This window comes from Heloderma suspectum, chromosome 11, assembly GCF_057233095.1.
Source record: "Heloderma suspectum isolate Gila_16-S chromosome 11, 16-S_ref, whole genome shotgun sequence".
NCBI lineage: Eukaryota > Metazoa > Chordata > Lepidosauria > Squamata > Helodermatidae > Heloderma > Heloderma suspectum.
This window is the reverse complement of record NC_139468.1, coordinates 32691032-32713300: the sequence shown is the minus strand read 5'-3', so window position 1 is coordinate 32713300 and position 22269 is coordinate 32691032. Positions and strand designations below refer to the sequence as shown.

The following is a 22269-nucleotide window of genomic DNA, read 5'->3' as shown; positions in this document are numbered from 1 at the left end:
GTGTATTTAAGGCTGTGGCTAGAGGGTGGTTCTTATCAGCTGCCTCGCGAATGAAACAAATGAGGGTTCATATGTACTCAGAAGTTTAAGCTGAATTGCAAGGCTTGGAACAAAAGCATAAGAGAACCAGTTCAAATAAAATATATGCAAAATTGACAGCAGTGTGACACAAATTGGATTTATTGGAAACCCATCACATCTAGAAAGCACTTCTGTATACTTAACAGGCATACTTTGAGAGGGGTAACAAGCAGAGCAATCTGGCATGGAAAATGAGAGGTGTTCAAACTAAAAGAGAAATGCTGGCCATCAGGACCTCATTGAACACCCTTACTAAGAAAGATGAGATCTGTTCTGCATTCTCAGAATATTATCAGAACTTAATACGCACTGCAACAGCCACATCTCAACCAAATAAAGGACTTCCTGGATTCTTAGCCTATTCCAAAAATTACATCAGTGCATAGGGCAGCTTTGGAAAGGTTAATCTCAGAATAAGAAGTAGACCAAGTTATTAAAAACCTTAAAATATGCAGATCTCCTGGTCTTGATAGGTTTCAAGCAGAGTTGTATAAATCTTTCCCAAGTCAGTTGCTTACACCTCTTACAGATCTGTTCAGTCATGTTATGATAGGAGGAATAACTACAAGTACATGTGTGATGCAAGCATCATAGACATACCAAAGCCAGACAAGGTTCCAGCTGCTTTAACATTTTATAGACCTATATCTTTAATTAATCAGGATTCAAAGATTTTTACTGTGGTTCTTTGTGGTTCTCTAAGGCTGAATGCCTTACTGTGTTTTTACTGTGGTTCTCTAAGGCTGAATGCATTAATTAGTCAATATAGTCATCCACAACAAAAAGTATTCATCCCACGCAATATATTCGTCCACAACAAACAGGATTCATCCCACGCAGGCATTTGTCAGATAATGTGCAACAAACCATAGATCTTATACATAAAGTGAAGATGGGCAAAATTCCCATGGCAATTTTGTCTCTTAACAGCTACAGAGGCCATAGGAATCCTCACAATCTGGCCTCTCCTCTCCTTCCCTCCCCCCAGAACGCCCCCATTCAGGCCTCTCTGAGGCTGCTTTTGCGACCTCATAGCGCAGGCATGTTTCTTTCCACGGTAGCTACAAGGGGTGGGGGAGAGATCGGATTCCAGAGCCCCCCTTCTGAGGGAGTACCAGTGTCTACAGCCTTGGAAAGGGAAACTCCAAAGAATCCTAAGGTCCCTGGGACACTCTCCAGGGACCATAGGACTGTTCTCCCTGCATATTGCAAATACTTGCAACAATATCAATTTGCCTCTCTTGCAACAATATCAATTTGCGTCTCTTTGAGAACAGCAACAGTCCTCATCTACTGGGATTAAACATCCTGTCATCTCAAACTCGGAAGGCACCTTCAGCACTAACTCACTTGAAAAACAAGATATACATGTGGAGTTATGGCCCGCACACTCCCTGCTTACATCACTGATATGAGAAAAGCATTGCTCAATTCTGACTATCTAAAAGTCACATTTTATGCATAAACAAGGCAGTTGGGTTGCACAACTGGTGCCAAAAAAAGACGTTAAAGATAACAATACTATAATTACTGGGGTTGAAGTGTAAAAAATATATCATAAACACTTGTTCCTTTTCACCAGGTCCAACCCATCTAGAAGGCATCAGGCTGCCTATCCTGCCTTACAGGCAGCTTGCAGAGGGGGGCTGGGAGGATTACAATTATGTTGCAAAAGAAAATAATTGTTGTGCAAAGTGGCAATACACCTTCAAATCAGCAATAAAGGCACCATGATGGTTTGTTGGGCAGGAATACCCCACCTCCAATATCTTCTCTCCAGGAAGCACTTCAGCAGGGAAGCATTCTCTTAAGAACCAAGCCACAATATCTTGCTCCATGGAACATGCAGTTCTCCGCCTTCCATATGTATTATGGAACTGCTGAGGGAACTGCACTGCCTGCCTATTTGCTACCAGGCCAGGTTTAAGGTATTAGTACTAGCGTACAAAGCCCTAAACAAGTTGGGACCAGGATACCTGGGAGAGCACTTTCTTCTTTACCAACCTACCCAGTCACTGAGGTAGGGATGTCAGAGAATTCCGCCACAGATCTCGGGGAGGCCAAATGCCAGCACATTTGGCCCCCCGAAATCTGTGGTGGAACGGTCTGCCCCCCCCCGCCCCCCCCACTGGGACGAGACTTACCTGGGGCGGATCTTCCTGGCGGCAGCGGCGGCCGGTCTTCTGACTGGCCGCCACCGCCATTTCCAGTTAAAAAACAAAACAAAACGTGATAGGCTATGTAAAGATTTACGTAGCCTGTCACGGCTGTTTTTAAAAAAAACGTGATAGGCTACGTAAATGTTTACGTAGCCTATCACAGCCGACTGCAGGGACGCAAACGGCGGTGGCTACGGCCGCCGCCATTTGTGTCCCTGCTAGCCAGCGGCCGGATGTCCGGCTGCTGGTGGAGCCGGCCAGCGGCTCCGCAGAATCCCTGTGGAGCACGGCCGGCCAGCCAGGATTCCGGGGGGGGGGAGGAACGGAGCACCTCCCCCCCCCCCATCAACATAATCTGCGAAAGGTAAGTGCCTTTCGTACATCCCTACACTGAGGTCATCAGAGGGCATGTTCCTGGTGGTTCCACATGGACCCACAGCCCAGCTAGAGTTCACCAGGAAAAGAGCCTTCAGTGTGGTGGCCCCCTTTCTGTGGAACTCCCTGCCTTTGGAGGTCAGGCAGGTGCCAAAGTTGTGTTGCTTCTGGCACCACCTGAAGACGTTATTTCAAGAGGCCTTCCTTGCGTGATCAGCCACGGTTTATTAAATTTGACCTTATTGGAATTTGTCCTTTAAAAAAAAATGTTTTAACTGTTTTAACCTCATGTTCTATTCTTTTATCTTTGTTGTTCAATTCTCCAAAATCTTCTGATGTGGAGCAGTATGTAAATATTGTAAATAAATAAATAATGACATGCAAGTATGGCACGGAATGTAGTTTCATGGGCATCATGAGTGCTTATTCTGATATCACTTATGATCAACGCAGTTTGTACCCCCATCCAACTTCACTACCGTATGCTTGTACCATTTTGTGAGCTTTAGAAGTTTTATTTTGTATTTGCATTTTTACTAATTTAGAGCAGTACAGGCCCAACGAGCTTGTGACCCACAGAGCTGAATGCAACCCACTAGTTGAGCATTTTTTGCAAAGTGCTTGACAATCTCCCTGCAGGAAGCACAACCAAGCCCCTGGCAGGCCACCATCCATGACAGATGGGCTGCACGTGGCTTTGTGGGCCACTGTTTCTGCAGACCCCATACACGTGAAGTGTGCTGTTCCAAGCTTGAGGTCTCCAGTGAGGTGCTTGTAAACACCTCTCTTGATTTGCCCTTCTTGTTTTTCACATTAGTTTTTTAGATTTTTTTTTTTTTAAAGACTGGGAGGCTAACATGCTGCAAAGGTAACACGCCAGCCTCCTGAGCCATCTTTATTTCTAAGGATGCCTTGGGGCCTCACAAGGTATTCTTGGCCAAATTACTTGTCTCTGAGCCTCATCGGTTTGTCTTCTGTGAAATAAGCATTGTGGCAGAAAACTGGTTTCAAAGGAGCGGCTTTGTATTTTGGAGCTCAGACCCCACTCCTGCCTTGTACTTAGGTTCTTGGGCAAGTTACTTTTCTTTTAGCCTTCCGGGAAATGGATGTTTTGTGACTGGCCTCACATACCATGGGAGCCATTTTGTGAATGGGCAAGAGCCCCATGGCAGCCTCTCAACACTCTCCCAAAATTCCAAATGAGCCCACCAACCCAAAAAGGTTGGGGACCCCTGTACTAAGCATTAAACAGGCTGGGTAAACAAATAATGAAATATGCAGGCCTGTGTAATGATACTTGTGACCAACCAAGCACAACACAGCCCCCTAGCCATGTCTTGTGGCTTTCCCAGTGCATGACACTGTCTGTGGCCTTCCTAGTGCAAAAAGAAGTTAACTGATCCCCTGGAAGGTCATAGTGCATCAACCATGCATGTTTGGCTTGCTGGGGCCACAAGCTATGTGAGGGGCTGAATGCTCCCATGCTACAGACCTTTTGAAAAAGTGGCAGTCACAAATAACTTTAGTCATCAGCTCCTTCATCCATGCCTTCCCATTGCATAAACCATTCTCAATTAAAACTTTAGTAACGATTTCTCCCAATTTCTTTAGAGACTGTATTTCTCCTCTCCAGTCCTGGAGCATGTATCTACCCTGATCTTTCTTTTTTAAAAGCAGCAAAACAGCCAAGAATAAAATTCAGGTTTTTAGTTTAAGAAAACCAAAAAATCATCCCAGAAGGCCCTAGCTATACATATCACAAGCAAAACTGTATTCTTTGGGCAAACTCTTTCCATTTAAACACATCTACAGATCTGTAGTTGTAAGAAGTCTCTTGAAGCCAGTTGGACCAGCTTTTATGCAATATACCGTCAAATCCCAAAGAACTTGCTTCTGACCATAGTTTTCAGTACAACTTAAAACTTCTGGAAACAGTCTTTCAAATGCTAACAAGTGGGTGGAGATGGATTGGGGGATGAGTACTGCATGTCATTACTGACATGCTTTGACTGCTTTGAAGCAGATCTGTGCTCTTTACTAATTGTGTGAACTCGAGTCAAGAGCTTCAGGAGTGCCCCCGGGTTGTATGGAAAGAGGTTTCTTCCATGTAGCCTTGAAATTGATTCTTGCAGTTGTAGGAAACACTCCATGGATTTCTGAAGCATTCCTGCTGCTGATCCAGGGTTATCTGGAGATATCTTGCAGCAAGAGCGTGATGAAGTATTCAGATCCAGAGGCAACGTGTTTTGCTCTGAGGTTTCTGTTTGGCAAGCCACATCCATAAGGACGGTTTCATCTGTACAGGTTTGATTAGGTAAAGATGTCTGTTGCATGTCCGTCAAGCACTCCTCCCCTACCCATTCTACCTCAGAATCTTCTGAGCTTTCATAATCAACCAGCCTTTGAAGGGAACCCAGTGAAGACATGTTATCAAACTCTTGCAAAATGTTGGACCTGTTGGATTTTATAGATAGATTGTCAACTTGCCATGGTGAAGAAATGTTCTGAGAATGGGTCAAAAGCACCACATTACAGGATTGTGGCTCATATAAGGCACTCTGCAAATTCAAGTCTGACTGGTAGGCACTTTTTTCTCGGCAGGACAACTCCACAGAAAAGCTGCAATCTCTGCTGGATGCAGGCCTGAAACATTTAGAAATTCTGACAAAATGGTGCCAGTCTTCTACTAGAAGTTTTAAGTATCTTACAAAATACTCCAGGAAACAGGTTTCAGATGAAATCAAGAAATCAAGAAGAACTGTGGTATCAAATGCGATACTTCTTAGGAGAAACAAAAAGATACAATGAGGATTGCAGCCAGTCCGATGCGTTAAAGTGTCTCGGGTCCCATCATCTGAATGGCACAAAGTAAAGCCAACTTCACGCCAAAACCTAGAAAGTTAACAGTTGCACACAGAGTAAGTAGTGGATAGCTTTTGAATCCGTGATAATTTTATTCATGTTCCATCAACGACTATAGCCAAATTCCGACATACTATGAACCTGGTCTAATAAAGCATAGTTTATTACCATGAATGCTGTGTTCATGCACTCTCTTGTCCTGCTTGCCATAATTCAATATATCCATATATCCAGGGTTAGTTAAACCAGTTTCACATTAAATCTGAGTCAGAAAACTGTGGTTTAATCTCTAACTGCAAACTGTTGTTTAATCTGTTAGTCGTAACAGATCCATGGAAAGTTCAAGGTCAGAGCCAGTAAACCTCTAATTCCTGATGGCAGCAACAAACAGGGAGAGACCATCCTCTTCATGCTCTGCATGTGAACTTCCCAAAAGGTCTGAGGGGTAGACACTGTTGGAGATAAAATTCTGGCCTAGACGAACCCTTGGCCTCATCCAGCAAAGCAATGCTTATGTTTTAAATACAAGAAGAACTTTTAAATAATTTGAATATTCAAGAAATCTGAATGTGAAAGCAGCATACATAAAAGACCTGAATGTCATGAAATACTTAGGCAAAGTTTTCAAATGTCAGCTCCTAAAAAATCAGGTACCAAAATATGAAATTCTTAAAAGTAGGGCTGTCGCCTGATTAAAGAAAGCTGATTAACTGCATGTGTTTTAAATTAGCATGCATAAATAAAAGCAGTAATTATAAAGAAAAAACATCATACTGGTTCCAATGGAAGGGGAAACAATGTTTGCTCCAGGGTTGGTGTAGTTCTGTTACACCTCCCAATATTCCAGGGGCATATCCAGGGAATGGGGGGCAGGGGCTTGGAACCAGAGGATCTAAAGCCTCTCATGATCTGCCCTTGTCATACACCCAGAATGCCTCTGTTGTGCCCTTACTGCCAGAGAGACAGCAAAGCAGCCAAGTCATTGAAGCTTTCTGCTCCTGGTCAAGGGAAGATCTCCTTCTGTGCAAGTGGACCTCCCTGTCTACCGATGAAGGGGGAGGTGTACGGTATCCTATGGCTCCTGGGATGCCCTAGAATGGACCATAGGATCATACCCTCACCTGATTATTCAAATTGGCCCAAAACGCACCATAGTTTTAGGAATACTATTTATATTTGTAAATGTTGGTTTGGTTATCTAATGGTTTTATGTAATGCTTTATAACAGGCTAGTCTGCACAGCAACAACGGCACTAACATTAGGACTTGCGTCCATGACAAGAGTTACTGTTTCATTTGCTAGTATGATCGAGAGCTATATTTCAGGCCACAGACAGCTGAAAGCTAGATAAGAAGAGCTCAGGTAATTAAGGCTATTGATGCACTTCTATGCCCTTTCCAGAAAGTGACTATGTATGAAACATGTCATAAACTTTTAAGAACCTTTTGTCCTTGTATGCATATATTCTATTGTGGGTTTTGGTTGTGTTAGTTGCCTTTAAAATCTTATTTATATAAATGTTATTAATATTATTGATTATGATTTTCAGCTATGCAGAAGCTAGTAAAATCCAGAATTCCGGAAACTAAACAATGACTGGGAATAATCTGAGGTCTGGTCTATTCATGCAAAAGAACGAAGTGAGAATGAGAATCCCAAGATGGTAGAATGATCTGTATCTCTTTAAAAATGCTTTGCCTCCCACAGTCTGAATGCCACACCTGTACAAATATATATATAAAAAAACCCTTCACAACCCCCCAAGCCTAACACATTAGGGGAAGAGGTTCTAGCTTGGCTAATCTCTACTGTGATAGGGGGACCTACCTCAGTCCCACCTCATTTTCCAGAATGTGTAGACTAGGACTGAGATAAAGGGACAATTCACAAGCAAGGATCTCACCAAAATAACCCATGTGTTATTACATGGAGGGCAAGCATTTGTCTGCGAGCTCCATTCATGCCCTCTCTCCCCTTGCATGCCAGCTTTACCACTTCTATTCATTTAAACCAGTTTCCCTTTACATCTGAATCAGGAAACCATGGTATAATCTTGGCATACTGTCCAGGATATGAAACCAGGATCAGATCCTGGTTAGTAGGCCGAGATCAAGTCACAGTTTCTCAGTTTGGATGCAACAGAAAACTGTAGTTTAAACAAACACAATTGAGCACCAAAGCCATTAGGTGGTTCAGATCACACTCTCACACATGCACAGAATGTGTGTGTGTGTGTGGGGGGGGAGATTTGCAGGCCCGCATGGGTTATCTTTACCCCCTGCTATCAATGTGCTTGACAATGACGACTCTCCCCCATCCACATGCTCAACCAATGTGTGAAGAGGATGTATGTGTATAAAGCCCCTCCACGTGATTGGTCCAGGGTTCCCCCCCCCCACCTTACATGGAGGAGCACTATGTGCGTTGAGCTTCTTCACACACTGGCTAAATGTATAGGGGGCATGGCCAAGTCATGTCAGCAGGAGGGGGGTCAGCCTGCATGGTCTGATGCATTCTTTCAATGCATGTGTGTGAGGGTGGTGTCATCTGAGTGCCCCCCCAACCGCCCCACAAGTGTGGGGAGCATGCACAAGCCTGATGTGTGTTCTCAGCTTCATAGTTTATTAAGCCGACATACTCACAACTGGTCCAAAAAGGATATGGCCAAGGAACTGTGTTCATAGAAACAAAGGTTACTGATTCAGAAATTAAGAGCTCTGAAATATCAGCCATTGAAACCATCTCAGGTGTCACAAACTTTATGAACACTGTCAGGGTAAAGTTTCCTCCACTTATCTGGCAAGTCTAATTCCAAACACTCTCTGCAAGTTTTGCTCCCAGAGCTTCCCCAGATGGAGGAGATGGAGCAATCAGTTTTTGTATTCCGTGGGAACAATCCAGAGAAAATTACCCTTGCTGAAGTCCAACTGATTTCATACACCCCTACTTAGTGCTTTGTTTTTCCAAGATAAGGCACTCTCCAGTTCAGACTGCATGAACAATGTAACCAAACGCCTCAACAGTTTGCAAGAATGCTTCGCCCTGCTACTTGGCAAGCCAAACAACCAGCACTACAAGCAGGTGACATTTCTTAATTGAGAAGACTCACACCCTCAAAAGGCTTGCAAAACAAAATACTATTTTTATCAAGAGCTATTTCACCTAAGGTGTCACAAGCATCCTAACTGTGCTGTGTTTCAGTCAGATTAAGCTACTGTACACTAAGCTGGCAGTATACATCAGGCCTCCAAAACCCATGATCTACTAAACTGAACGCAGCCCTTTGACCATATATGCTTGCCTATCATGTACTTGACAGCTGCCCTAGTTTGGGAATTCTACCCAGGGAGCAAAGCCAGGAGGCTTTAATCAAGTCCCTGGTGGGTCACCATCCATGGTTGACCATTTGTGTTTGGTTTCATGGGGCAAAAGTTGTTTCATGGGGGCGCTGTATATAGAGTGTGCTGTTCTACTAGGCATTAAACATAAGGCTGACTTTGAATCCTGTTTAGAAATCACTGAAGGTTCAGAATGCTGCTGCAAGTCTGTTGATGGGCGCTCGTTGTTTGGAGGATGCGACTCTATTGTTAGAGCATGCATGACCTCCCGGTGTGTTTCCAAGCCCAATTCATGTTGCTGGTTGTTACCTTTAAAGCCCTATGTGGCCTGGGTCCAGGATATCAAAAGGACTGTCTGCTCCTGCATGCCTCTGTCCACCTATTAAGATCTTCTGAGGCAGCTTTGCTGTTGGAGGAATTCTTGGTGAGTTTACAGGACAGGGCCTTCTTGGGAGGCCTAGGTTTTGGAATTCCATCCCTGAGGAAGCTTGTTTCACTTTCTCCACTATCCTGTCCTCATCAAGATGGGCCTGTTTAGACATGCTTTCTATACTGTCCGATACTGCTGTCTATACTGTCCAGCATTTTGTATATTTATTTGATATGCTTGTATCTTTCTTCTATCATGGAATCCAAGATGGTGTACACATAGGGTTCTCAAGTGGTCTCCCATTCAAAAATTGACTAGACCCAAATATGGATGTATGAATTTTGTAAAATCCGTTCTGTCTGCGTTTCACAGATTGTCAGGTGCCTTTTGTTCTGTTGTCTGCTCATTGACAGAATCAGATTTTTCCCAGTTTCTGAAATATGTGCAAATTCACATTTGCGCAAATTTGCACTTGCAAAAATGCACAAATCTCTTCAAATGCACACTTTCATGCTTCAGGCTATGGGGGAAAATATGCATTTTCAGCAGGTGTTTTTTAAAAATTTTACATATTTTTCTAGAACTATATTTGTGTAAAATTCCGAGAAGTAAAAAAGCAAACAAAAAAACTGGTCCGCAAGTCCTTGGAATCTTTGCGACTCAGGAAAAGCTGGTTCACTGGGGAATCCGTGGGTCAGATTCAGAGAAATCTGAACTCATTTGATTCCATTGTGGATTTCTCCGACGTCCCTGGACTCAGACCTGTTTTGCTTCAGCAAGGTGGCTGCATCATCTGCCCTCAGATCAAGCCCAATTTTTTTTATTAAGTTTCATTAGTTTTGACACTAATTGTTATTGCTTTGTTGTGTTTGTGAGCCGCTGGGGGGGCGGGGGGGCTGACATTAAGCTGGAAAGTATAAATATATAAATGCTCATATAAAAAATGGATGAAGGAAGCATAATGTTTTTCTGGTGCATCTGACATATAAGGCAAATGGAAAGAATGTGCATGTGCTCTGAATGCTCAAAATTCCAAGTGCAATCTCCAGTTAAAGGACCTTTGGTAGCAGGATTCAGGATATGACAGCTCCCTGTATTCTATGCAAGACACCCCAAAGCCTTCCCACAAAGCAGGAGAAAATAAACCACAAGAACATAAAAAGAGCCATGCTGGATCAGACTAAGGGTCCATCTAGTCCAGCATTCTGTTCACACTGTGGCCAACCAGCTGCCCATGGTAAACCCACACGCAGGAGATGAGTGCAACAGCACCCTCCTGGCCATGTTCCTAGTAACTGGAGTATACAGGCATACTGCCTCTGATGCTGGAGGTAGTATATAGCCATTAGGACTCAGAACCATCGATAGCCTTCTCTTCCAGGAATTTGTCTAACCCCCTTTTAAAACCATCCAAATTGGTAGCCATCACTATGTCTTGTGGTAGCAAATTCCATAGTTTTAACTATCCACTGCGTGAAGAAGTCCTTCCTTTTATCTGTCCTGAATCTCCCACCAATAAGTTTCATGGGATGACCCCAGACTCTACTGGTATGAGAGCGGGAGAAAAATGTGTCCCTATCCACTTTCTCCACATCATGCATAATTTTGTATACCTCTGTCATGTCTCCCCTTACTCACGCTTTTTTCTAAGTTAAACGATCCCAGATTATGTAACCTTTACTCATCAGGGAGTTCCTCCAGCCCCTAGTTGCCCTTTTCTGCACTTTCTCCAACTCTACAATATCTTTTTTTAGTGTGGTAACCAGAACTGTACACAGTATTGCAAATGTAGTCACATCATAGATTTGTATAAAGGCAGTATGATATTGGCAGTTTCATTCTCAATTCCTTTCCTAATTGTGCCTAATATGGGATTTGCCTTTTTCACAGCAGCTGCACACTGGGTCAATATTTTCATTGAGCTATCCAACACAACCCCAAGATCTTTTTCTTGGTCAGTCACCACTAGCTCAGATCCCATCAGCTTATATTTGAAGTTGAGATTTTTTGCCCTAACGTGCCTCACTTTACCATATAACCATATAAAACATTAAAGTTCGTGCAAATTTGCTTGCCCTCATTTCAAACTATGGGTTAGATGCAAATGTCTTTGAAGCTGCTACCCTCTCATCGGTAAAGGCAACGAATTTAAAACAAGGTTGAAGAACTGGATTTCAGAGTAATTAAGGGTGCAATCCTGTGCATGTTTAGACAGAAAAAAGTCCTATAATTCTCAGCATTCCCCAGTCAGCTATGGCTGGCCGGGGAATGCTAGGAGTTGTAGGATTTTTTCTTTCTTTCTAAACATGCATAGGATTGAACCTGAAGTCTCACATTCAGGATATGCAGTTCTCTCTGTTTATTAGGAGAAATCATGGGACACCAATTTATTTTTTTGAGCTTTCTGCTAATGCTCTGATGAAAGCTTTTACTTCTTTGCAATTTTAAACAATGCCTTCAGCATATTTAGAGGGGAGATATGCTAAGGTCCTTGTGAATTGCTTATATATCTGTGGCATGGAAGATGTAGAGGATATAATACATGATGTACTGATTGCTCTTTATATTCCTATTCTAACAACTTCTAATGGAAAGTTTTGACAACATCCTATCCAGAACAACCATGAAAAACTATTTATATGAAATCTAATAGGGTTAAGTATTTAGCATATAACTTTCCTAGGTTTGCCCTAGGGGTTAAAAGAATTAGGCATATATTTGGCTGAGAATAATCTGCAATACAATGAAATACCAAGTTTATTTCAAGTTGTACCCTTTTGCCTGAATTGTGTATAAAATCACTTTTCATTTCCCTCATGTTTGTGATGACCAATGGTTTTTAGGAAATACAACCTGACAAGCTCAGGGAAAATGGACACTAACCTCTCAAACTTCAAATGAATTGTTAGTAATGCTTTCGCAGCTTCCAACATGTCATCATCTTGTTCTATGAACAGCACAGAAAGCCACATGCAAGGATGTTCAAATGGACAAATACAGGGAGAAGACCTCAGATAGTTTTTTAAGTATGTCAGCAGTTGACACATAACACTCTCCAAATGAGCTAAAGAAAAAGAAAAGAAAAATACTCTTAAAATCCAAAATCATTTTGATGTTATTCACTTTTGGGCAGCACTGAAAAAAATGTAAGGGCCCCAAACATGCATTTTGCAAATGGAACAGAATGATTGTTTTATCACTACCTGCTGTAATAAACATTTTAAAAGGAATGTAAAGGGGAAAGCTCCATAGATTTGTGCGTTATGCAGGGAAATTTCCTCAAAAAAAACTAGCAATAGCAGGTAACCAGCAGCTTAGGGATCAAATCCAGCATATCAAGGATTGCCTGTTGACACCTTGTTTGCCAGTGCCCAGCTAAAGGCTAAAAAAGTATTTCAGACCTCAACTAAACTTGCCATGGTTGGCCAAAGAAGTGGGGAGAAATTGACAAAAACATAACCACTTTGCCCTCTACATACTGACTGGGTTCAGATGACAACCTGCGTAACTCATGACAAGCCGCAATGCCCATGGGCACCAGGCTGCATATGCAACCCCCACTTGGGGGTTGCTGTGTCATGTGAACATTGTGAGCGTGGGTTATGCGAGAGTTAAACAACCTTCACATAACCCACACTTGCTGGGTTTGCATGACACAACAACGCCTCGGGCAGGGGCTCCATATTCAAAATGGTGGCCACATGCACCCCGCATGCCACAGCCTCACCATGGGTTAAATAAATGTTGTGTCACGCAAACAGCCCCACTTTGTGCATGCTACTTTCTCCCTTTGTGCCTCCCACTCCACTAATAGTCACTACAACAGTTTGAATGTAGGGCAGGCTGGGGGGGACGACGATGACGACTTTTAGCCTCCTCTTGGTTCAAACAGGCTGGTAACAAGGAATTCGAATGGAAAGGGGGTGGGGACTGCTTCATACAATGGCAGTTTCCCCTACTGTATTATTTGGATTCATCAGTTATATTTAGTGCCAAGAACACAACTTATCACTATCCCTGGTGATTATAATAGGATGACAGGCTAAAGGCAGTATGAGATAAGTGAGGGTCAGAGATACAGGAAAATGCAACTTGATGCTTTATTGAGGAAAAGATGAACCCAGTTTAAAACTGAGTGACTGGAATAGGCTGCTTGCTCACGTGACAGATTGAAAGCCTAAGATGTAGGTTTTCCAGGATGTGCAAAACTGGTTCTATGATGCTCTGCCCCCCATAAAACACTTCAACTTTAGCTGAGCCCAGTCTTTTATTGTCTATGCAGCAGGATCTCCATGGGTGGAGCTTCTTAATTAGTAAGGGGAGACTTGCCAAATCATGCCATAAATTATACTATTCAGAAAAGGTGAATTCTCTAGAGAGGCTTTGTTCTAGTATTAATTGCTACATCAGTTCATTTTACATATTACCCTCTCACCCCACCTGCACTGTAGCTGCTGTGCCTCATGCACCCCAGAGCTATGGCAGAAATGTTTTCAGAATTTGAATCCTTAAGCAGAAGCAATTTACCTCTCCAGTAATTGGAAAACCTAAATCTGCATACATTTCCAAGACACGCCTTTTAGTAACCTTACTACTTCATATACAAAATCTATCACATATCGTGAGAAGAAAAGGCCACCTTTAATACTTTCCTTTTCATTATTATAGCAATATGTGTATAAGAATCAAAATAATGTCAGAAAGTAGAAGAAGTGTGCCCTTCGCTCTGTCCTCACCAATTAAAATTAACCCTCGTTAATCAACTAAAGTTTTAATTGACTGATCTACTGATTAAAGCTTGCAGCTCAAGTCATGGGACAAAAGCTCCTGGAAGATATGTACTAAAGAAGCCTTTGTGTATTTTGAGAGCCTGACAGGCAATGTCTTTCTAGAAAGTTACTCCCAATATCTCTTGCAACTGACAAGTAGCGACAGCCCCTCTGTAGCATGCTGCTAGAACTGTGGGTCTGTGGAGTTCACCAATTACAGGAGGTAGATTTGTAATATGCAGATTTTATTTAATAGATCACGGGTCTCCCCCACACCCCCCAAAGTATAATTGCCCTCTCCCCTAAAATGTCAGTCCAGAGACAAGAAGACACAGAGCAAGAAATGGCAACCTGTGGGGAAAAGTCAGAGAGATTAGTCCATCTCCCTCCCCACCCGACTTCTCAAGGTACCCCTCTTATGAAACTAGTTGCTGATAAGAGCTTTAAGTAACTTAAAAAAAATTACCTTGGGCTTCAACTTCAGAGGCAGAATCCTGGATCTTAATCTCTAACGCTTTAAGCAGAAGTAAGCTTAAGGCTCTCAGGGTGACTTGATCAGGACTGCTACAGATATCCACTTCAGGCATAACATGATTGCCTCCAAAGTGGCTGGCCTTTTCACTAACAGACAATCTATTCAACCACCCAGAATTCACAAACTGCAGAACAGCACCAGCAAGCACTAATCTGTCTTTGTCGAAATGAGGGTCCTGGTGGGAGGAAGGAGGCACCTTTCCCTCTATTAGGTCTTCGCCAGCTTTGTGAAGAATGCATTTTTTAAGAAGCATGATAGATTTCTTCTTGATTAATTCATGAACAGGCGAGGTGGCAAGACTCAAGACCCAAGAAGCATTCAAAAACACAGTTCTTTGGCAGGTAAAGTTTAGGGGTGCTTGAATTCTGGAGGCCACAAGTATTTCAAGGAGGTCTAGAAAACCACTCAAGTCACTTGTGGCTTTTGCAGATATTGGAACATCTTGGGAAATATCAGAATAATAAGTCATGATGCACTTGCAAAAGCCTTCAAGTACACTGTCGAGTGGAGTTAGAAGTTTCTTCAGGTTACCTGTAACAACAGCATCACCAGTATCAAGCAGTGTTGGAGTACCACCCAGGCACAGTTTAGCTAATCTGGTAAATAAAAGAGTTTTGGCATAGAGACAAATACCCCCAGTTTCCTTCATGAACATGCTGTACTTTCCAATATTTATTTTTCCAATTCAGGTAAGATGTCAATATTTCCGGGCACATAAACTGTTCTGATACATACTGTCGTCTGCCCCCTACTGGTAATTTACAACTTAATCCCAATTCAAACAGTACCTCCTTTGCACAAGCCTTCATCTTTCAGAATCTCTCTTATCATGTATGTAAGCATCCACAGGCATTCTGCTATCCAGCTGCTACTGGGAAATCCCAACAAAGCCTCTAAATAAAAACCAAGCCAGGCGCTATTCAGTGAACTCTGGAAAAACAAAAGGAGAGAGCGTTTACCTATGTTATGATTGAACCTCCTGGTCCAAATACGGCTCCCTGAAGTGAAGGCAAAGGATGGAAGAGGCAGAAGCTCTGGGCATAGAACTTCCAAGCACTGGGAAGGATACGCTTCCCCACCAGCTTGCCCACTCTCAAAAAGGCCATCTGGCCAAAGCAAGCTCTGACTAGGGATCTATATACTTCACCTACACTTTCACTCTTAGGGCTCCTTCCCTCAGCCCTATTGTTTTACTTGAATAGTAGGTAATTTAGATCTCACCAAGGTGGTAAACCTGTTTCTGGACTGTACCATTTTGGACTGCAGGTGAGGCACCATGAGATTAACTGTCCCTCCATTCAGAAAAACATAATCCCTGCACAGGGATAATAAATGTCAGGGAGAAAGACTCAGTTGTATAGTATTGTATGTGCTTTTCTGTAAACTACTTGGAAACCCTGGAAGGTCAAACAGTCTAGAAGCAGCTTATATAAATAAATACATAGCCTAGCCATCTCCCTGACATGTCTGTTTTCTATGCTCAGGGAATTCTTTTTGTTTTGAGGGTCATTTGATCATAAACTCTCACCTGCAGCCTGAAGTGACATAGCACAGGTTTCCCTCCTGAGAATGAGGCTTTAGCAAAGCCAGAAAGCTTAAAAATATATAGATAACAATATACACTGAGGTTTCTAAGCACTGTGGGAGAGGGTTCTCTGTCCAACGGCTTCCTCACTCTCAACCAACATTGACTTACACTTCCTCCTGCACCTGAGCATTTGGGAGCACACAAATGACCTTACAATTCCCTTATAAATTCAGAACCCACAGAGCAGAATTTCTCAATACATACTGCACCTGAAATGGGGTTGAAAATTGCATGTCAAAGCATCTTTTAATTTTTCTATCTGATGGACCCTCTAGAGCTGAAATAATCTCACAAAGCACTAACCCCCCATAACTAGACTGCTATAAATATAGGGTTTTCAAAGTAATTCTTGATGACTGAAGCAAAGGGGAATAGTTCTGTTGTTCTGGAAGAGCACAGCTGTAATTAGAAATATGGAAAGACAACACAGATTCTGGTGAGAAGCCATCACTGGCAGCTATTGAGGTTTGAGCTGGAGGTCTCAGATTTGGAGAGTGGCTCATGAAATATTACATACACTCATGTCCCATACACACATGCCTTGATCAGCTTGTTAAATATTCAGAAGATAGGATAACCGACCGAAATGCAGTTTCAATTGTGTTATGAAGCCCTCTGTCTGATTATTCTGGTACTGCACTGAGGAACTGGCTATCGAAAGGAACCTAATGGGGCCCGGTGCACATGGGAACAGGCTGCTATAAGCAGATCACCCTCTGGATGAGATCTTGAGCATGCAAAATGTTACTGCACATGGGAAAGAATTTGCATCAGAAACCAGGCATGCATACACAATGGCAGTGCTTGATTGGGGCTATCTGTGCAACCACCAGAGAATCAACACTGTCAGCACTAATCACCCATAACTAGGGATGGCGCTAGAGCCTGATTCCATCTGGGAGTCCAGCGGAACCGCTCCACCTGCAGAGCCCCTGCCCCCGCTTGCCCCCTGCCCACACTTGGTGAGCGGCCTGCACTCACCCCGACGGCCTTGTCGAGCTCCGTGGTCGCCATTTTTTGAAAAATAAAACCATGATTGCAAAATGCACATATTTGCATGTGCACAAAATGTGCATTTTTGCACATGGACATATTTGCATATGCGAAGATGCACATTTTGCGCATGTGCGTTTTTGCAATCACCATTTTATTTTTTTAAAAATGGCGACCATAGAGGCCACTATGATAAATGTGGGCTGCTTGTCGAGCGCAGGAGGGGCTTGAGCGAGGTCCAGGGACCGGTGAGCAGGGGCTGGGCAGGTGCCCAGAGAACTCAGATGGGAGTGGGTTCGCACATCCATACCCATAACCCTCTCCCACTCCTTACGTATAGAAAGCTAACAGGCCAGAGAAACTGTTTTCCTGGGAAATAGTTTTCCATTTGCAGCTTTTCTTTTTGCAGAGTAGACAGGGAGCGTTCAATCATAAACTCCCCCACCAACAGTCTGAAATGGTATAGTCCAGGAACAGTTTTAACTGTTGAGAGTGGTGCATTCCAAAAGGCAAATTAAAATCTTTTAATCAACATAATCCACCCTACCTGTTGCTTGCATTAATTAAATTACCGTAGGCTTATAAAGAGCCACTTGTCTAGTTGCCTCTTGCAAGTAAGAATTGCCTCCAGGGGACCAGGCAAGAAAACATTTGTGAAGTGGAAAGGGGAGAGAGAGAGAATGAATTTCTCCCCCTTTCATGTCATCAATATGCCACAAACAATAACAAGTTACACACACATAACATCAACCTGGTTTGCATGTAACGACAAGCAACTGTGAGCAAATTTCCCTGCCACCATTTTGAAGGTTCGAGAGTCTTATTTGCGAGGCTGGGCTCGCTGGAATGCTTTTAAGAAAATCCTACAACCAGAAAATAGTAACAACCAGAATTATTTATTTCCTGACATTGTATCAAAGTTTTCTATGTATTATATTCAAACTGGCTTACACTAGCTAATCAAACACACACAAACATCAAAGGTAGCACTAAAATAACAAAAAAGCATCATACCATAAAGAGCAGCATCAGTACAGCAAAGCAGCATCATAAATTAAAACCATACTGGAACAGAAAGGCAGTAACCACCTGCCTAAATGCAAGGAGATTGCATTGCAGACTGCAGATTGCAGACGGTCCTCCTTGGGTCGATCTAGGTGCCAACATGGAGATGAAGTATTCATTTCTAGGGCAAGTTGCCTCAAAAATAGGCCTGTTCCCCAATTAATGAAAACTTAGCAGATCAATCAATTAAATGTGCATAAAACAATAGTTCTGAAGAAAAAAAAATCATTCTCCCTTGGTTTTTAAATGATGCATGCATTCACCACAGCAGGCACCATCTCTTAACAGGTATTCCCTCAGGTGTGAAACAAAAGGAGAAATGCCTCTAAGATGTACCTGCCATCTGTAGGGTTGTATGTACTTACTTAAAAAAAATCAAACTTTTAAGATCTTCTGACTGATCATGTTAGCAGATTTAACTGAGTAATCAACTATAGTGAATCAATTACATACCTACTTAAAAAACCTGCAGCACAAAGCAGGTATATTTGCTCAAGTAGGAACGCAGCTTGCGACTCACCTCTTCCATTAACTGAAAGTGCACGAGGGAGACCAAACTTTTGGAAGCCATGTGAGAGAGCTGTTTATCAGAACTACATAACAGATGAATCTGCAAGAAGTAGAAAAAGGGGGGAAATTGTAGGTAAGAGATGCCTTAACAATAAAGCTTTGAAAAAAAATTCACTTACAATACTCACTAATTTTGAGTCAATGTTGCCTTCTTTCAAGAGAATTCTAATGATCTCAAGATAGTTCTGTTTTATTCCAACTGTCACCACTTGGGATTTCACTTTGGCAAGCATCATCTTGATCAAAGTTAACTGAAGCAGCATAGTTTCCCGTACCTGGCATTTTGAATGGCTCACCTTTTCCGAAGTATCAGGAAATTTATTATCTATCTCGAATGCTATCGAGTCTAGAGCAGAAGAGTTCTGAGCGTCAAGAGTAGGATACAGGCATCTTGCACAAGATTTGCTGTTTTTTGCCGACAAGTGTTGCAAAGAAACAGGAAAATTTAGGACAGCTGCACAGCCATGACCATCTTTTGCTAATGGGGCATCTACCAGCATGTCATCATACATCTGCTGAAGGTGTAGAAAAAGAGACCCCATTGTGGGCAAATTTGATACCTTCAATATTTCTTTATGCATTCACGTTATATGGAGTTTTCCCTCGGTGTATCTAGAATAAAAGATAACCGTGCATAAGATTTGTAACATGAGCTCTGAAAAGTCCAAACAAATCAGATGAGTTATTTGACTGGAAATTAATACAAAGCTTCACTTTTGACAGCACAACAGTGCTGTCCTATGCATATCTTCTCAGATGCAAGTCCCAGGGGCTCCTAGCTAAGTGTGCATGTGATTGTACAAGATTGCGGCCTAAGAGTGTAATCCTATGCATGTCTTCTCCAAAGCAAGCTCCTCTGAGTTCAATATAAGGCATACTCCCATGTAAGTGTGCATAGGATTGCAGCCTAAATCTGGTCCTAGGTCCATGCAACATTTTGGCAAGGAACTAAATTACTTTGCAAAAGAAAATAAACAACTTCTGAAGCCATGTTGTCAAAAACTCACCTCCTTTTCAAACTATAAAAAGAAATAAGGATATGTTGGGTGTTCTTTGGCAAATTATCATTATGCCTGGAAGGAGACCGGGGCCAGAGTCAAGGGTAGGCATGGTTGGGCTTCTGCTGAGAGCCCACAGCCCAGCAGAAACCCACCAACAAGGGCTCCCTGGACTTGCTCCTCCTCCTCACCACTGCAACCTGTCTCTTGCTCTGGCCCGGACAATGGAGGCGGGGGGGAGGAGGAGCAGTAGATGCCATGGCCTACTTGCTCACTGGCTGTCTCTGCCTGTCAGGGAAGCAGTAGCAACAGCGAGGAGGAGGAGCAGCAGCTAGTGACAATGGCAGTGAGAAGGTAAAATCACTGAGGGAGGGGACCCGTTGAGGGTGTCTTGCCCAAGGGCCCTCAAAAATATGGAGCTGGCACTGCCAAAGCTTTGTTAGTGGTGGGGAGGGGACAATTTCCTCCTCTGCAAGAACCACTTCACATACATGCAGCTGGAGAGTCCTTTCCCTTACCCCAATGAAGGAGGGGGCCTATTGACAGTCTTTTCCATGGGCCCTCAAAAACCCGGAGCCAGCACTGGAGCAGGCTGTTGTAATGGAAAGCATTTTGAACTCTAGAAAGAAATACACATTGAAAGGCACAACAACCCTGGTCTCTTTCGCACCTGGTCATCAGTCCCGCTCTCACATACTCGCCCCCCCAATGTTAACACCTGTCAACTTGGAATCTCTACCTATTTCACCCATCTCCTCTCACTCCTCCTCCCTTGGAGCCTTACGTATCCATGCCACAGAAAGAGATGGCGGAGTCTTGAGGGACTAGTGCGGACTGTACCAGTTCGACCTGCATGTCAGGGAGGCTCACGTTCTTGCATGCTGCCCTACATTGAAGAAATCCCCGCAAGAAGAAAATTAGCACAGGAAGAGCTACACCTCTCTGCGTGATTTGCACGGTGTGCGTGTGTATTTCCAGGGTGTATGGAACTATTCCAAAAAGTGCGATCCCTACGCTTGAAGGGCAAACTCTAACGCAACACCTACTTAAAGGAGACCCACGGAAATGGATGGGGCTCACGCTATTCATGTCTAAGTTACATCCCATTCATTTCAGTAGGTCTGCTCCAAGTGGGGCTTATGAGGGCTTTACCCGGAGACTACAGCGGTGCAGTCCATTCTGCCCCTTCAGGACTCTACCACGGCACTCTGCGGCCGGACTTGACCCGGCCTGAGCCTCGACGCGCCCGCCCCAGCCCCAGCCCCAGCCCCAGCCCCAGCCCCAGCCCCACACACTTCCCGCCAACAGCATCAGCGCCACGAACCCCGAGCGTTGCTAGGCAACCGGCCCCAGCTTCTAGGCCTCGCCATCCGAAGAGCGCGCGCGCCCCACCTCCGAGAGCCGAGCGGAGCCCCGCCCACCTCCGTCGCAAAGCCCCAGCTCAAGCTTTGCGGCAGCACCTGACGCAGGAAACGCCCCGCCCCTTCTCTTTAGGAGACATGTGGGCCGTAGAGAGACTAAAAAGTTCAGAGTGGCACGCACACGCAGCCTCAACTTCCGCTGGGGACCATATATACATATATATATATATATATATATGTATACATACATACACATATTATATACACACACACATATATATATATATATTACATACATTATATATTAATATATATTATACATATTACATATATATATTATGCATGTATTATACATATATATATTATACATATAATATATATATATAATACAAATTATATATATATATATATATTATTTGTTGTTGTTGTTGTTGTTCAGTCGTTCAGTCGTATCCGACTCTTCGTGACCCCATGGACCATAGCACGCCAGGCCTTCCTGTCCTGCGCTCTCTCCCGGAGTGTGCTCAAGTCCATATATTATACATATTATATATATTTATTATACATATTACATATATATATATATATATATATATTATACAGATTACATATATTATGCTTATATTATACATATATATATATATGCATGTATTATACATATATATATTATGCATGTATTATACATATATATATATTATGCATGTATTATACATATATATATATATTATGCATGTATTATACATATATATATTATGCATGTATTATACATATATATATTATGCATGTATTATACATATATATATTATGCATGTATTATACATATATATATTCTACATATTGTGTATATATATATATATATATATTATACATATTACATATATATATTCTACATATTACATACATACATACATATATATAATACATATATATATAAAAGGGCAGAATAACCCCGCATTCTGGACGTCCGTTATACAACGGAAAGCCGCGATTGGCCCCTCTGCTCCATGCCGCTCTATCCGCAACGCCTCTCTGGTCGAAAGCCCCTTTCCCTTACGCCGGGCTTTGGCAAAGAAGCCGAAAGTTACCGATTTAACACCGGAAGTGCCTATAGGGACGGCAGCGGCACCGTCTCCCCTTGGGCGAGAGAGGGGCGGGGGTGGGCGAGAGAGAGAGAGACAGACACACACACGAAGAGGAGGAGACA

At 42.9% G+C, this 22269-nt stretch overlaps 1 protein-coding gene across 13 annotated transcripts; it reads right to left on the bottom strand.

Annotated features, from left to right (window-relative positions):
* Positions 1-16: 16 nt before the first annotated feature.
* Positions 17-22031, bottom strand: LINS1 (lines homolog 1). Of its 13 annotated transcripts, none has more exons than XM_084817368.1 (8): positions 22014-22031; positions 20223-20590; positions 18835-19318; positions 18657-18746; positions 15279-15420; positions 14422-15021; positions 12070-12250; positions 17-5507 (listed from the first exon to the last, which is right to left on the bottom strand). In XM_084817368.1, the coding sequence occupies exons 3-8, from the start codon at positions 19285-19287 to the stop codon at positions 4562-4564; spliced, it is 2412 nt and encodes an 803-aa protein (XP_084673494.1). In that variant the 5' UTR covers positions 19288-19318; positions 20223-20590; positions 22014-22031; the 3' UTR covers positions 17-4561. The 13 variants fall into 13 exon arrangements, with proteins under 13 accessions (XP_084673494.1, XP_084673493.1, XP_084673500.1 ...); XM_084817367.1 differs by lacking the exon at positions 22014-22031 and adding an exon at positions 21029-21147; XM_084817374.1 differs by lacking the exon at positions 22014-22031 and adding an exon at positions 21029-21147 and having other exon boundaries at positions 20444-20590.
* Between the last annotated feature and the right edge of the window lie 238 nt (positions 22032-22269).